This window comes from Bufo gargarizans, chromosome 7 (assembly GCF_014858855.1).
Source record: "Bufo gargarizans isolate SCDJY-AF-19 chromosome 7, ASM1485885v1, whole genome shotgun sequence".
In the NCBI taxonomy this organism is placed as follows: Eukaryota; Metazoa; Chordata; class Amphibia; order Anura; family Bufonidae; genus Bufo; species Bufo gargarizans.
Window position 1 is genome coordinate 80106595 of NC_058086.1, and position 17976 is coordinate 80124570.

At 43.0% G+C, this 17976-nt stretch overlaps 1 protein-coding gene across 1 annotated transcript in view; it reads right to left on the reverse strand.

The window, feature by feature from the left end:
- ST13 (ST13 Hsp70 interacting protein) overlaps positions 1-17976 on the reverse strand; it is a 165096-nt gene that overhangs the window by 103858 nt on the left and 43262 nt on the right. Inside the window, exon 3 of the mRNA XM_044302140.1 lies at positions 9484-9547. Within this exon, the coding sequence (XP_044158075.1) occupies positions 9484-9547 (64 nt within the window). The remainder of the gene's footprint in view (positions 1-9483; positions 9548-17976) is intronic.

A 17976-nucleotide genomic window follows, 5' to 3' on the forward strand; every position in this document is an offset into this window, starting at 1 on the left:
AGTAACATTGACATGCAAAAGGACCTAGAAATTTTTATAAACAGCAAACTAAGCAGTAAAAGCCAGTGTCAGGCAGCTCCTGCCAAGGCCAATAAGATAATGGGTTGCATCAAAAGGGGCATAGATGCCCGTGATGAGAACATAATCCTACCACTTTACAAATCGCTAGACAGACCACACATGGAGTATTGTGTACAGTTCTGGGCTCCTGTGAACAAGGCAGACATAGCAGAGCTGGAGAGGGTTCAGAGGAGGGCAACTAATAGTAATAACTGGAATGGGGCAACTACAATATCCTGAAAGATTATCAACATTAGGATTATTCACTTTAGAAAAAAGATGATTGAGGGGAGATCTAATTACTATGTATAAATATATCATAGGACAGTACAGAGAGCTATCCCATCATCTATTTATCCCCAGGACTGTGACAAGGGGACATCCTCTGCGTCTGGAGGAAAGAAGGTTTGTACACAAACATAGAAGAGGATTCTTTACGGTAAGAGCAGTGAGACTATGGAACTCTCTGCCTGAGGAGGTGGTGATGGTGAGTACAATAAAGGAATTCAAGAGGGGCCTGGATGTATTTCTGGAGTGTAATATTACAGTCTATAGCTACTAGAGAGGGGTCGTTGATGCAGGGAGTTATTCTGATTGCCGGATTAGAGTCAGGAGGGAATTTTTTTCCCCCTTAAGTGGGGAAAATTGGCTTCTACCTCACGGTTTTGTTTTTTCCTTCCTCTGGATCAACTTGCAGGATAACGAGCCGAACTGGATGAACAAATGTCTCTTTTCAGCCTTATGTTACTATAGAAGGCGAACATTTAGCCCCCATCGAAACACCGGTAAGTTGCAAAAAATAACGATGGTTGAACATGAATACATTGTGTTGCAACAGGAAAAGAACAACCTGACAAATATAATCCCGGAAACTAGAAGAGAACTCTGAATAAATATTAAGAAACCATTTGAGTGATGTATGTTATAGCTAAATCATGTGGAATCACAGTATATAAAGCAGTAACACCAGCTGTGATCCAGACAAATTCCGGCTTCCAGGTGAAATCATGAAAGGCCTGTAAAACAGCTGTAGTTTTTAATTTAGTAATTTAAAGTTTACTTTGAATAACAATGCTTCCACCATTTCCTTCCTTGACCTGCAACTAACTGGATCCTCAGAGAGATCTATTGTGGTCACCCACACTTTTCGGAAGGATACGGCAGGCAATACCACACTCTTTGCGACATCCTGCCATCCTCGCCATGTCATTTAGAACATACGTAAATGTCATTTTATCCAAGCGAGACGTAATTGTTCCAATGATACAGTCTGTCGCAGGGAGATGGATTTAATTACCAGCCGCCTATCAGAGCGCAAATACTCCGGCCATGATTTAAAGTCAGCCAGAGAATTTGCCCTCAGTAAATCCCGATCCGACGTAGTCTTCCCTGTGGATAAGTCCAAGAAAAATATTGATTCACCAGTTCCGGTTTTCTCTACCAGCTACAGCCAGGAATATCCATGCATCTGTCAAATAATTAGAAAGCATCCACCTGTCCTCAGCTGTGATGAGCAGTGGGCTGGTATTGCTAGTGCCAGCCTCAAATGTGTAGCCTGTCGGGCACCTACATTGGCACAAAAAGTGAGTCTTTCCTTTTTTTCTGATGTGAAACGGGATCAACCCACTTGGTTGAAACACCACCTTCAAATGTGGTCATCGTGTTTGCACTTGCTGCAAAACAATCAGCATAGGGTGTCATACTGCTTCTGTTGCCAACCAAAAAGGCGTTTCAGTTAAAACACTAACTGCAACACTAGTTTTGTAGTTTATTGTATTACATGCTCTCTGTGTCGCCTCCAAAAAGTAGGTTGTACCACAAACAGCCTAAAAAACAGGATCTGCAGGCACATTTCTGATATTCCACATTCCAAGGTGAGGAAGGTATCTGCAGTCAGTTCAAGGGGGGAACTAACTCTCCTTAGAGAGAGAGCACCGTAATCAATGTGAAGAGACTTCTAGGCCATACATGTGGTCAGTTTAGATTATGCAGCTGTTCATGGAGGCAATATCACAAGCCATACATGTGCCTCTGGAATTCTGGGAGGGAAGGGATGCAAATGAACTCTTAACAAGTTCTGCCTCTAAAGCCACCAGATGTAAGGCAGCTATCCTATAAGTCAATGTTCAGCTCTTAAAATAAGCCTTGAGACAGGACTTAGATATTAAATAAGCCAGCCTCATCTGCAGACAGGCGTTTCAGGGCGATTGCCCCTCATCAGTGCAGAGCAGAGAGTATTGGCTTAACTAGGTGAGAGGCCTGTATCCGAGCAAGGGGGAACTAACTCTCCTTAGGGAGAGAGCACCTTAATCAGTGTGAGGAGACTTCTAGGCCATACATGCGGTCAGTTTACATTATGTGGCTGTTCATGGAGGCGATATCACAGGCATGCATGTGCAGGGTCTGGAAAGAGTTAACCCTCCAGCAAAGAGAGGTGACAACAGAAGGAAACTGCTAAACAGGGAATCCTTTCGGATTTTTTGTATGGATTCACGTGTCCCTAAAGGTCTCAATCCGTAGGCATGATCTTATTCTACACTGACTATGTACTACAATGGTTGTAGATTTGTTTGCTTTTGGTTTTATTCAAACCCTGAAACATTGCGTTTTTTATTTGCATGAAGGTGTGACTTGGTTTAATTGGGATCACCTGTTTTCTTTTGATTTCTTTGGTGAGAATATATAAATCCATGCCAGTTTACTTCTTATCTGTCATTAGTAAGGATCAGCACTACATGATCTGAAACACGTAGACATGAATACCCTGTTTGGTTTTTAATGCACTATTTCCAATATAAGCTGCCACTTTTTTATTACTTCCACACTTTGTTCCCAGCATGCTCCGTGCTTCCTTCATTATCCAGGTGAGCGCACCCTCCTCCCTTTTGTTCATTTATACTGTAGGATGCAGAGCAAAACGCACCCGGCATGACCCACAATGCAAGGGGACGGATCCGTTTTCTCTGACAATAGAAAAGGGATCCATCCCCCACTGAGTTTTAATTGTGTTCATGACGGATCCATCATGGCTATGTTAAAGATAATACAAACGGATCCGTTCTGAACGGATGCAGACGGTTGTATTATCCGTAACAGAAGCATTTTTATTGATCCCTATAAAGCAAAAAAGCAAGTGTGAAAGTAGCCATAGTAGAAATAAAAAGCAGTTAAAAAACTGAAAATTAATCCATCTTTATAAACCACAATATGCAGCCTTTAGTTGTAGCACGAGTACATGGGCACCTGCAAAATACAGATGACAGGAAGAACTTCCCCCGGAAAAAACAAAAATCTGGAGTGGAATACATATTAGCAGGGGTCAAGTCCTGGGAAAAAAAGTGTGGGAACTCACCCAAGATCCACTGCAACCCCCCCCCCCCCCCCTCCAAAAAATAAAAAAGCACTGAAAATCTAGCATGCTGTAATTTGTGTCGCTGCGGACTAAAAAAAAAATAAAAAAAATAACACTTTTAGAAAAGTTTATCCTGGGATTCGATCTCATGACCTCTACACAGCAGAAGCAAGGCATATGCCCTCACAGCTATGAAAGCTGTCTAGCTTGTTACTTAAAAAAAAATATATATAAGACTTCTACTGTAGGTAACTTTGCCCACTGTGTATGGATGTAGCAGAGCTGGGTGTGTTGGGGCAGCTGTCATGTGTATGGTTGTACACTAGATATCAGTACACTAGGTATCAGTAGAAGTATCAGAAAAAAAAAAAAAAAACACTTTTAGAAAAGTTTGTCCTGGGATTCGAACTCATGACCTCTACACATTACAGGCAAGGCATTTACCCTCACAGCCATAAAAGCTGTTGAGGTAGTTGCTTAAAAAAAAAAAACTAAGACTTCTACTTATACCTAGTGTACTGATACCTAGTATACAACCATACACATGACAGCTGCCCCAACACACCCAGCTCTACTACATCCATACACTGTGGGCAGCTGTCATGTGTATGGTTGTACACTAGATATCAGTACACTAGGTATAAGTAGAAGTCTTATATTTTTTTTTTTTAAGCAACTACCTAGACAGCTTTCATGGCTGTGAGGGTAAATGCCTTCCTCTGATGTGTAGAGGTCGTGAGTTCGAATCCCAGGACAAACTTTTCTAAAAGACATTCTAAATGATCTCGTAGTGAAGGAGATGATGAGGTCATTAGGGGGCGGGGCGCCATGAGAGGCGTCGCAGGCAGCGGCACCGCACAGACAGCTTCCTCTCAACTGAAGCCGCCCCTCCTCCCTTAACCTGCCCTGCACAGTGCGCTCCGTCTCCCCCTGTGAATCTGATTCAGCCGTGTTCTCCTGGCTTGAGGCTGAAAGGGAACGGCGTTCCTGCCATGAAAAAAGTGCAGGAACGCCGTTCCCATGCGTTTCCACTCGACCCCTGCATATTAGCAAAGTTTATAAAAATAGATAAACCCTGATTGATCAAAATTGGTTTTGTCTTCATTTCGCAGTAAATTGTGACTGTCGTTTAATTGCAAGATGCATTTACCAATAGTCTGCGACTGGGCAAAGCTGTTTTTGTGCCTGCTAAGGCCTCTTTCACACTTGTGTTGTCCGGATCCACGCACGCAAGTGTACTGAAAGCTTTTGAAGACGGATCCGTCTTCAAAATGCTTTCAGTGTTACTATGGCAGCCAGGACGCTATTAAAGTCCTGGTTGCCATAGTAGGAGCGGGGGAGCGGCATACTTACAGTCCGCGCGGCACCCGGGGCGCTCCAGAATCACGTCATCCATGCGCATGGGGCGCCCTGACGTCACTCTGGAGCGCCCCGGGAGCCACGCGGACGGTAAGTATGCTGCTCCCCCGCTTCCCGCTACACTTTACCATGGCTGCCAGGACTTTAGCGTCCCGGCAGCCATGGTAACCACTCTAAAAAAGCTAAACGTCGGATCCGGCAATGCTCCGAAACGACGTTTAGCTTAAGGCCGGATCCGGATCAATGCCTTTCAATGGGCATTAATTCCGGATCCGGCCTTGCGGCAAGTCTTCAGGATTTTTGGCCGGAGCAGAAAGCGCAGCATGCTGCGGTATTTTCTCCGGCCAAAAAATGTTCCGTTCCGGAACTGAAGACATCCTGATGCATCCTGAACGGATTTCTCTCCATTCAGAATGCATTAGGATAAAACTGATCAGGATTCTTCCGGCATAGAGCCCCGACGACGGAACTCTATGCCGGAAGACAAGAACGCAGGTGTGAAAGGGCCCTAAGTCAGTTTCAGGAATCCAGCTATTTTGTGGGTGTTCTAAAAACATAGGGAAAGTGGCTAAAAACAGCTGTACTTCACTTCTGACCTGTCATAGCTGTTACAAGAAAATTTAGACTAGCACATTCATAGTCGCAGGTGCACATCCATAAAGCAAGCATGCAGGAAGCAAACAAAAACAGGCAGCACAACATTTCATATACAAACAATAAAACTAGATAATAGGGATTATACTAAATTAAAGTGGTATTATACCTACAATAAATGAAAAAATAGAAGCTATTTGCGTATATCTTTGATCAAACGTGTGTCGGGCCCATCTACCAGACGTCAAGGTGGCTTCTGCAAATGGGTCCCTAACACTAACAGAACTAACTGTCTTGGGCTTGACCTAAGCCTACAATGTTCAGGGCGGTCACACATGAAACCTAATAGAAGATATGTATTTTACATGATCTAACTACAGTACGAGGGCTGCAGTAGTCGTAACATAGGGTGGTTTAACATACACTGAGCCACATCACCCAGTTTATTCAGTACCAGAGTCTAGACCAGGGGTCAGCAACTTTCTGACTCCCAGCATGCACACTTGCTTAACAGTTCTCAGAACTCTCATAGAAGTGAATGGAACATGCTGGGAGTTGTAGTTTCACAACAGCTGGCAGGCCGGAGGTTGATGACCCCTGGTCTAGACATTTCTAAGGGTACTTTCACACTTGCGGCAGAGGATTCCGGCAGGCAGACTGGGCAATCTGGGCGCAAACTGATTGCATTTGTCAGACGGATGCGGATTCGATCAGTCTCTCCGGTGTCATCCGGAAAAACGGATCCGCTCAAATTTTATTTTTTTTATTTTTTTTTAGCATTTTTAAAGGTCTGCGCATACACAGACCGGAAAGCCGGGTCTGTTTTGCTGGAATACAATGCCGGATCCGGCACCAATACACCTCAATGCAAATTATTGCCGTATCCGGCATGTGTTCAGTATTTTTGACCGGAGAGAAAACTGCAGCATGCTGCAGTATTTTCTCCATCCAAAAAACGTAAAAGGGACTGAACTGATGCATCCTGAACGGAATGCTTTAGATTCAGAATGCATTAGGATAAAACTCACTTTTTTTTTCAGGTATTGAGCCCCTTTGACGGAACACAATACCGGAAAACAAAAACGCTATTGTGAAAGTACCCCAAAATGTACACAAGGGGCATGTTTGAATCTTACAAGTTATTAGTCTTGGGGCGTAGTTATTGGAGAAGAATTTTATTAACCAGAAAAACTGACTCTGAATACAACAGATCCATACGATCCAAATTCACATACTGAAATTATTATTTTATTAATTTGTATTCCACTCCAGATTTTTTTTTTATTGCTCTTTCCTATATTTTGCTCGTATTCATGTACTAACACGTTTCAACTAAGGGCCTTTATATAGACCAGAAAAGCGTAAGCTGTTTATTTTCTTCAGGATATGCACATTGTGTTTTTAAAGATGGATTAAAGAGGACCTTTCACCACTCCTGATGTCTGCCATTCCTTTATTACAGGCATCCTCAAACTGCGGCCCTCCAGCTGTTGTAAAACTACAACTCCCACAATGCCCTTCTGTGGGCTGATCGGGCATGCTGGAAGTTGTAGTTTTGCAACAGCTGGAGGGCCACAGTTTGAGGATGCCTGCTTTATTATTTGCACTAGTCGTTAGGAATTAATTGCTATTAGCCTTCAGCAAGGGTACAGTGGGGAGGTAACAAGTTGAGGGGGTGTACCTGCACAGTCTAAAAAAAGGCAGCACTGATTAGATAGATTGAGTCTGTGCAGGTACACCCCCCCCCCCTCCCCAAACTGGTTACCTCCCCTCTGTACCCTTATTGAAGACAAATAGCAATTCATTCATAACTTCTAATAGAAATAATAAAGGAAGGGCACAACAAAACAGACATAAGAATAGATCCTCCAGAATTGTTATTACATGGGGAATGCATGAAGCCAGTGTGGATAAAAATCAATGATAAAATAAAAAAAATAAAAAATAAATTAAAAATTTTTTTTTTTATATAAAATGCTTTTTGAGGAAAATATATTACCATCCAAAGGTTATTTCATTATAAAATAAAGATTAATTTTTAATTATGTAGAATAAGGCTGTATAGGTTTATTTTTTTGTTAAATTCCATTAATCCATTCACAATGTCATGCTCTTCCAGAGGTTTTTGTAAGATGGTGGAAGTCACTTAAGCACTTGGATTTAGAGACTGTTCAAGCAATGATTTCACTTTTAACAGCAGTAGCTTCTTCTGCGGGCGTTGAAAGAATATTCTCTTCCTTTGGACTCGTTCATTCTAAATTGAGAAATCGTTTGGGTCCCGATAAAGCTGGAAAGCTTGTTTTAATTTTTCAGATTATGAACAAAGATGAAGATGACGATGTGAGCTACAGAGGACATTATTAAGCTTTCTTGTGTAGGCTGGGCTGACAGTCTAAGTTTCTTAAAATATATATATTTTCTTTAGCCAAATTAGTTAACAAACATGGATGTTTAAGCAAATAACATGCTGTAATGTTATTGTTTCAGTTGAATAAATCCTATTTAAATTGTTATTAAGGTAATGATTATTTTTCTCCTTCCTAAGTACAACAGAAAAATTGTCCAAATATGAATCTTTATGTAAAAAACTGAGTTAAATCAAGCCTTACTGACTAGTGATTTAAATTGTGATTTAAATCGCTTTGATTTAAATCAAATCCACCCTGCATGAAGCTATTACAACAGGAATGTCAGGAGTGGTGAAAGGTCCTCTTTAATAAAATATATTGTTTTTAACAGATTTTTCTCTACTAGGTTGGAGTCCAGCAACAGAAATCCAAATTAAAATACAAAATACAAAAAAGAAGTCCAAATTGAAATATAATGAAAATCAAAATAGAAAATCAAAATAAGACTGATTAAGTATACATTTGGATTTCCTGACTCCTGGCTCCGTACAGTGCTTCATTACAGCTCCTATAGGTTAGCCATATTCCACCTTTTGGAGTGATTAGTTGATCATTTGTACTTTTTTTTTACTACAGAAAGATATTAACCTCTTCCCAACATCTTATGTACATGTATACAATCACATATGTAATTTAACATGATGGCGAGGTCACGGGAGATGTGCCACTACGATCTCCACAGGTGGCCGGCAGTAACTGATAGCCAGACTCCCAAGATAGCTTTCAGGTTTTTTTTTTATTCTTGTTCGCCACAAAGCCATGTGAAAGCAGACAAGGCAGTCAACAGAGTCAGCACAACTGCAATTATCAAGTTGTGAGCTTTCAAAAAATATACTGTGATTAGGGTTGTGCTGACTTTTTAAGGTGTGTGTAATAACTGCAATTTACAGGTCGATACTTTTTTTTTAATTTCCAGCTTAAGGCCAGATTTTCGGCCTTTTCAACTCTTGTGATTTTATATATGTGCACGTAGACCTAAAAATAGTTGCCATGTATGAGGTCAGTACATGTTTTTTTAGGAGCTGCAATTTTTGCATATTTTTATTAAAAAACAAAACTACACTGTAGAATTGAGTGTTTAGTAATACTTTATTATTTTGTCCAATAACCCCTGGGAGCGAAAGGGTTAAATATAGCTGAACCGCTCATGCTGAATTTGAGCGTTTCAAATAAATTACATGGCACATAATTTGTATATGTCGTCACTTTATGATCAGTGGAGTTTGACCACTAGAATCCCCGTCAATCCTGAGAATAAAGGAGCGACTGAAGGCCACTGGGCAATTCAGGCACTGCAGCAGACTCCCATTCAGATGAATGGAGCGGTGCTGCAGTCCTTGGAACACAGGAATAATGCAAGAGATTACTGATGCTGGGACCCGAGATGAGAGAATCAACCTTTTCATCTTAAGTTCGATACTTGTGAAGGACAGTCCCATCTGCAGATAAAGCTCCCCTGGTCTCTTGATTGACAGACAGACAACTTGCCCGGGACACCTCAGCCAGCCCTTACAATGCTCATCTCAGTTGCGGCAAAGGCTTTGCTTCTGGAGAAGCGACTGTGCATGCACTACTACACTTAATGGTTTGACATCCATGGGTTGGATCATGTAATGTCAGGAGAACTCATCTTAATGTGCATTGCACTGTGTATGCCAATTACAAATAAATAATGAAGTAATGGAGAACAGTAAGTAAATGAGGGTTTACCCAAATCACTTTCCTCACTTTCGGTCTTTTGAGGGGGGATACTGTTCTCTTTCACAGGATCATCCTGAAAGTGTAAAATATGTACAATTAAGTTAAATGGTTGCAAAAGGGTAAATTAAAGTAGAATGGTGGTTAACAGTTAAAACTGTGAAAATTAATAATAAAGTATGGGAGCAGGAAATAAAGGCACTTACTCCTGGTTAAAAGACTTGTCCAAGGGAGTTAATTCTCTTCTACAAGACCTTTCTACAGGTTGGCCCGCGAAAAGGTAGCCCGTCTCCAGTGATAGTATGACAAGATGAAGGAGTAAGGGGATTTTTATTTATTTATTATCCACAAGTCCCAAAAGATGCTGAAAGTGGCGCCCATTCACATATCTGCATCTTTGGGCAAGTCAGATTACTGTATGTTGGAGGATACTGCTTGCAGCTCTTCAACATTAATGCTGCAGAAGAAAAAGAAATGTCCTGCTTTTTCCAACAAGATGGGGAAATATGCCACACCGCGCTCTCTGGCATGGGTTTATGAACGGAGGAGCAAATTGAGCAAGTGGTTATGGCCACCACGTTCCTCAGACTTTTTCACATGCGATTTTAACCACTTCAACCCCGCTAGCTGAAACCCCCTTCATGACCAGAGCACTTTTTACACTTCGGCACTACACTCCTTTCACCGTTTATCGCTCGGTCATGCAACTTACCACCCAAATGAATTTTACCTCCTTTTCTTCTCACTAATAGAGCTTTCTTTTGGTGGTATTTTATTGCTGCTGACATTTTTACATTTTTTGTTATTAATCAAAATGTAACGATTTTTTTGTGAATTTCCGCTTTTTGAAACAGCTCTGACTTTCTGAGCACCTGTCATGTTTCCTGAGGTTCTACAATGCCCAAACAGTAGAAAAACCCCACAAATGACCCCATTTCGGAAAGTAGACACCCTAAGGTATTCGCTGATGGGCATAGTGAGTTCATAGAACTTTTTATTTTTTTGTCACAGGTTAGCGGAAAATGATGATTTTTTTTTTTCTCTTTTTTCCTTACAAAGTCTCATATTCCACTAACTTGCGACAAAACATAAAAAATTCTAGGAACTCGCCATGCCCCTCACGGAATACCTTGGGGTGTCTTCTTTCCAAAATGGGGTCACTTGTGGCGTAGTTATACTGCCCTGGCAATTTAGGGGCCCAAATGTGTGAGAAGTACTTTGCAATCAAAATGTGTAAAAAATTACCAGCGAAATCCGAAAGGTGCACTTTGGAATATGTGCCCCTTTGCCCACCTTGGCTGCAAAAAAGTGTCACACATCTGGTATCGCCGTACTCAGGAGAAGTTGGGGAAGTTGGTGTCATTTTACATATACCCATGCTGGGTGAGAGAAATATCCTGTCAAAAGACAACTTTTCCAATTTTTTTTTATACAAAGTTGGCATTTGACCAAGATGTTTATCTCACCCAGCATGGGTATATGTAAAATGACACCCCAAAACACATTCCCCTACTTCTCCTGAGTACGGCGATACCACATGTGTGACACTTTTTTGCAGCCTAGATGCGCAAAGGTGCCCAAATTCCTTTTAGGAGGGCATTTTTAGACATTTGGATCCCAGACTTCTTCTCACGCTTTAGGGCCCCTAAAAAGCCAGGGCAGTATAAATACCCCACATGTGACCCCACTTTGGAAAGAAGACCCCCCAAGGTATCCAATGAGGGGCCTGGCAAGTTCATAGAATTTTTTTTTTTCGCATAAGTTAGCGGAAATAGATTTTTTTTGTTGTTTTTTCTCACAAAGTCTCACTTTCCGCTAACTTAGGACAAAAATTTAAATCTTTCATGGACTCAATATGCCCCTCAGCAAATACCTTGGGGTGTTTTCTTTCCAAAATGGGGTCAGTTGTGGGGTGTTTTTACTGCCCTGGCATTTGAGGGTCTCCGCAATCATTACATGTATGGCCAGCATTAGGAGTTTCTGCTATTCTCCTTATATTGAGCACAGGTAATGAGATTTTTTTTTTCCGTTCAGCCTCTGGGCTGAAAGAAAAAAAATTGAACGGCACAGATTTCTTCATTCGCATCGATCAATGTGGATGAAAAAATCTCTGCCCAAAAAAAAAAAAGAGGGGAAAGGCGTCTGCCAGGACATAGGAGCTCCGCCCAACATCCATACCCACTTAGCTCGTATGCCCTGGCAAACCAGATTTCTCCATTCACATCAATCGATGTGGATGAATAAATCATTGCCGGGATTTATTTTTTATATATATATATATATATATATATATATATATATATATATATATATATATATATATATATATATATATATATATATATATATATATATATATATATATACAAAGTGTTTGCCAAAGCATAGGAACGCCGCCTCCTCCTCAGCTCGTATGCCTTGGCAAACGTATCTGTTACTGCAGAGTAGAAATCTCGTCTTGCAGCGCCGCATACACCAACTAGCGTGTAATCTGACAGTAGCGCAATGCTTCTGTCAGAATGCACATCAGTGCTGCAGCTAGGTCGATCGGTTGGTCCACCTGGAAGGTAAAAAAAAAAAAAAAAACCAGGCCGCAACGCAATAATTTTATTAACTTTGGAACAGAATATATAAACTTTAACTTTTTTAACTGAACATTAACCTTTTTGCTTACAGTTTTTTTTTTTTTACCTTTATAGAACAAACCTCTCCTTCCCCATGGGTCAATGTGCAAAGCGCAAATCGCCCAAAGATGTGGCGAAGTGCGTTATGCACTTTGTCCCAGGTGAAAGGAGACGTTTGCAGCAGCTGTGTGAGTGAATGGGCCCTAATAGCCCTGTGTGCCTGTCCTGGTGAGATGATCCCTATGCTAATAGTGTACCTGTGAGTGGTACTTCCGGAAACACTCTCCAAAGCATAGGGCAGGGTGGTCAGGACAGTCAGTAAACAGAAATAGCGGGCGTCACGCCTTATTCCACTCCTGCTACAGACACAACATCTTTTTCGGGGTGACTGTTGGGTTGAGGTACCAGGAACGACATTGGGGAAATGTCGCTCGTGTAGACGGCTAACTACACTGGTGGATGGGGCCACGGAATCTCCTGGGTACAGGAGGTTCTCGATGATCTCTTCCTGAAATTTGAGGAAGGATCCAGTTCTCCCAGCCTTACTGTAGAGAACAAAACTATTATACAGAGCCAATTGAATTAAATATACAGACACCTTCTTATACCAGCGTCTGGTTCTGCGGGAAACTAAATACGGAGACAACATCTGGTCATTGAAGTCCACCCCTCCCATGAGCAAATTATAGTCGTGGACTGAGAGGGGCTTTTCAATGACACGGGTTGCTCGCTCAATTTGTATTGTCGTGTCTGCGTGAATGGAGGAGAGCATGTAAACGTCACGCTTGTCTCTCCATTTCACCGCGAGCAGTTCTTCGTTACACAGTGCGGCCCTCTGCCCCCTTGCAAGACGGGTGGTAACGAGCCGTTGGGGGAAGCCCGCGCGAACTAAAGGCGCCAATCCGTTCTAGAAACAAATGCCTAAAGAGGGCCACACTTGTGTAAAAATTGTCCACATAAAGATGGTACCCCTTGACGAATAAGGGTGACACCAAGTCCCAAACTGTCTTCCCACTGCTCCCCAGGTAGTCAGGGCAACCGACCGGCTCCAGGGTCTGATCTTTTCCCTCATAGATCCGAAATTTGTGGGTATAGCCTGTGGCCCTTTCACAGAGCTTATACAATTTGACCCCATACCGGGCGCGCTTGCTTCGGATGTATTGTTTGAAGCCAAGGCGCCCGGTAAAATGTATCAGGGACTCGTCTACGCAGATGTTTTGATCTGGGGTATACAAATCTGCAAATTTAAGGCTGAAATGGTCTATGAGGGGCCGAATTTTGTGGAGCTGGTCAAAAGCAGGGTGGCCTCTGGGACAGGAGGCGGTGTTGTCGCTAAAGTGCAGGAAACGCAGGATGGCCTCAAAACGTGCCCTGGACATAGCAGCAGAGAACATGGGCATGTGATGAATTGGGTTCGTGGACCAATATGACCGCAATTCATGCTTTTTAGTTAGACCCATGTTGAGGAGGAGGCCCAGAAAAGTTTTAATTTCAGAAACTTGGACTGGTTTCCACCGGAAAGGCTGGGCATAAAAGCTTCCCGGGTTAGCGGTTATAAATTGTGTGGCATACCTGTTTGTTTTGGCCACAACTATGTCTAAGAGCTCCGCAGTCGAGAACAGCTAAAAAAATCCCAGGGCTGAACCGATCTGAGCTGTCTCAACCCGAACTCCAGACTGGGCGGTGAAAGGGGGAACTACAGGTGCGGCTGAAGTTGGGGACTGCCAATCAGGGTTTGCCAGCACCTCAGGGATTCTAGGGGCTCTATGGTCACGTCTTTGCGGTGGCTGCGATGGGGTCACTACTGCACGTGCCACCGTACCAGCTTCAACCGCCCTTCTGGTGCTCGCTACTTCACCAGGTTGTACGGCAGTGCTGGTACTAGGTCCAGGGAGGGCTGGGCTGCTGGTGTATGCCTCACCACGTAATCCGACAGCACCAGCCCCACTCTGCTGCTCTTGAAGCGGATCCTGCGCAACCTGCGGTCTAGCGAAACGGGGCCGGGTATGCCTGGTGCTATCAGGGACCTCAGCCTCCTCGTCCGAACTTTGGGTCAGAGAGCCACTGCTTTCTACAGGTTCGTATTCTGACCCGCTGGATTCATCAGATGAGGGTTCCCATTCCTCATCCGACTGGGTCAGAAGCCTGTAGGCCTCTTCAGAAGAATACCCCCTGTTTGACATTTTGGGCAACTAAATTTAGGGGTATTCCCTGAGACTACCCAAGAAAAAAAAGCAAGCCTGTCTTACAAAGTGGAGGCTAGCGAAGTACCGGAGGCCGCTGCGGTTGATAAAAAATATCAAAAAACTGATTTTTTTTTTATCGCCGCAGTGCGTGTAAAGTGATTGTGCAGTGATCAAAAAAAAAATTTTTTTTGTCACTGCGGTGGGGCGGGCGTGGGTGAACGCACGTGTGGGCGACCGATCAGGCCTGATCGGGCAAACACTGCATTTTGGGTGGAGGGCGAACTAAAGTGACACTAATACAATTATAGATCTGACCGTGATCAGTTTTGATCACTTCCAGATACTATAAAAGTACAAATGCTGATTAGCGATACGCTAATCAGCGAATAACGGACTGCGGTGCGGTGGACTGGGCGCTAACTGATCCCTAAACTACCTAACCAAGGGGCCTAAACTATACCTAAAACCTAACGGTCAATACCAGTGAAAAAAAAAAAAAAGTGACAGTTTGCACTGATCACTTTTTTCCTTTCACTAGTGATTGACAAAGGGGTGATGAAAGGGTTAATTGGGGTTCAGGGGGGTGATCTGGGGCTAAGTGTGTAGTGTTGGTGTACTCACTGTGTAGCCTGCTCCTCTGCTGGATCCAACCGACGAAAAGAACCAGCAGAGGAGCAGGCAACCATATAACAGATCATATTTACAAATATGATCTGCTATCTGGCACTCTGATTGGATTTTTTAAAAATCATCAGCTTGCCAGCCGCAATCATTGGCTGGCAAGCGGATGACGATTTACTCCTTGACGAAATGCCGGCCCAAACTGCGCATGCGCGGGCCGGCATAGCGCGTCATCTCGCGTCTCGCGAGATGACGCGTATTTGCGTGACTGTGCGCAGCGCTGCCGCCTCCGGACCGCACATCTGCGTTAGGCGGTCCGGAGGCGGTTAATGTGTGGGGAAATTAAAAACAAAAAAAAAAAGTGTCCATTAACAATCCACATCCCCTGGATAAACTCAAGGAAAACCTCACAAACACTATCCGCAGCATCACTGCTGAATACCTGCAGGCATCAGCCAACATAACCCGATGTGCCCAAAGATGCATAAACCTGAACAGGGACTACTTTCAGCATCTTTTGCGACTTCTGGGTAATAAAAAACAAAACACTTGCTTCCTGTCATAACATCACTGGAGGTGGGGTACTTTTTCGTGGGCCACCCTGTGTTTTGTTGACTCCTATTTACAAAAGATTGTGCGTAGGTTGGTTGAAAGACTCCAATTCTTTTTTAAACATATCGGGAACATACATTATTTTAGATGCTCAACTTGTTAAAGAAGAACATACCATCATCATTCAAAACAGCTTGAAAGGAATAAGTCATGATAATTATCAAAGGGATTCCAAAGAGACAATTTGTCAGGAGAATTTGCAATACTGATGAGGAACATCAAGAAGAGATTTTGACAGAAAAATTTGTACAGTAAGGTTACCCACAAAAAGAAAATGTAAGGGAGATAGGTAGTGAGATAGGAGTCTTTTCAGACAGCTCAAAAGGGAGCAAAAAGGGAAATGAATGAGACTTTGTTCACATCAACACGATTGCCATTCCAGTTTGATTAACCCCTTAAGGACCCAGGACGAGAATGCTTGACCTAAATTTCAGATACTTGACGCCCCAGGATGAGCATTCTCGTCCTGCGGTCCTTCTCTTCCCCTACATGCGGTGCCACGATCAGCCGGACCCTTCTGCATCCACCAGTATCTGCGGTAACACCAATACCGGTGGATTAATCCATCATATGCTGTGGTTAGCCATGACCGCTCTGCGGTGATGGGGACCCGAATGTTGCCATGGCAACCCTAAGCCTGTCAAAGGCTTTGGTGGCAGGCAGCTACGGAGGCCTATGAGGCCCAGCCCCCAGGCTGTGTCTCATAGGCAAACTAGCAGTGTATTACACTGATGGTCTTTTTACATTTTATTATTTTTATTGTTTTCTTTACCAAAATTGTAAAAAATATCAAAATACAACAAACAGTTTGCGAGTAACGAAGAGTAATTATACATAATTTAAAACAAGCTCATGACAATTTAACTCTAAGTTACCGCATAATAGTACCATATTCCCTAAATACCGCCTAACCCCCAAATTCACTGTTGCGAGGTCAGACTAATCCTTTATTAACGCTTTTATTTCAACTGACATTATTCCAGATGATCAGGGATTTAAAAACGGAGGAGCCAGCCATTCCTAACGCCTAACCCTTTGATTTTCTTGCAGTCTTCCCATGGACGTTAATAGTATCCAGAGTCAACCACTCAGAAAAACTAGGGCTATTTCTCGTGCCCCAATATTTAACTATCAGGGCCTTAGCGGCCATAAAGCCCTCCGAACAGACTCTTATCTGGTGAGACGTCAAATCGCCAGGGGGGAAGAACACTCAATATTGCCTGCTTGAAGCAACGGTCCAGTTTAACCTTATGTCGTCTGGGTAGTTCCTCATGGATCCGGGTCCAAAAACTGCTTATTTTAGTGATGGATGACGGGGATAGAGTCTCCATTTTCAGTGGTGGGGGGAGCCTTATGGGTCAGGCTATGACGCTCCGCAGGATCTGCCAGGAAATGGGCCTAACGGATGTTTGGCGGCATCTATATGGCAAAAAAAAAAAAACGCCTTCTCCTGCTTTAGCAGATCATGCAGGGCAATGTCTAGAATAGACTTAGCCCTGGCAATGTCGGAGTTCTTGGAAAGGATTAAAAAAAATGAAGTATGAGCCACATGGTATCTCCAAACATACCCCAGTGTTGCTGACTACAGCAGACCTAGAGCTTTATGGTAGTAGAAAACCTTTTAAGCTAAATCCACACTGGATTCATCTGGTCGTAGAACAAGTAAAAATTGGAAATTATAGTCTAGAGTTCTGGGTACAGAACTACGGATCCACACATGTGCACTATGTCTGGGACTCCCTTAAAGCCATGATACGAGGGTCATACTGTACGAGAATAAATAGATAAAGGGCAGAATTTGCTAGTACTGAGAAGAAACTGGCTTAGAGGGTTGGGAGCTTGGAGGCGGATTTGGGTAAACAGATAAAATATACGACAGCTACTGATTGAGGCCAAGAAGAAATATCAGGCTTTTTTATACGAAAAAGCGCAACATAAGTCATTATTTGCGGGGCAGCAAGCCTTTTTTGAAAAAGGCAAATCAGGTAGCATGCTTGCATCTGTAATTGCCAGTCAAAAGACTCAAACCCCCATAAAACATATCAGATTACCATTCGGCTCACTAACCGACAACCATATAAAAATCAAATCAGCTTTTATAAAACACTAAACTATATTAAAGGGAACCTGTCACCGGGATTTTAGGTATAGAGCTGAGGACATGGGTTGCTAGATGGCCGCTAGCACATCCGCAATACCCAGTCCCCAAAGCTCTGTGTGCTTTTACTGTGTAAAAAACAACAACGATTTGATACAACAACGACCTTCCTGGTCGGGTGCAGTGACCCTTCCTGTGGAGAACTATGGACAGAATGATTTTAGGTGGACACATTGTCAAACGGGTGCAGCTGCTTTACTCCGGACCTACCACCAGAGTTAAGATAAATGGGATCGACTCAGCACAGTTCCCCTTACAATGGGGCACTAGGCAGGGCTGCCCCCTGTCATCTCTAATCTTCGCC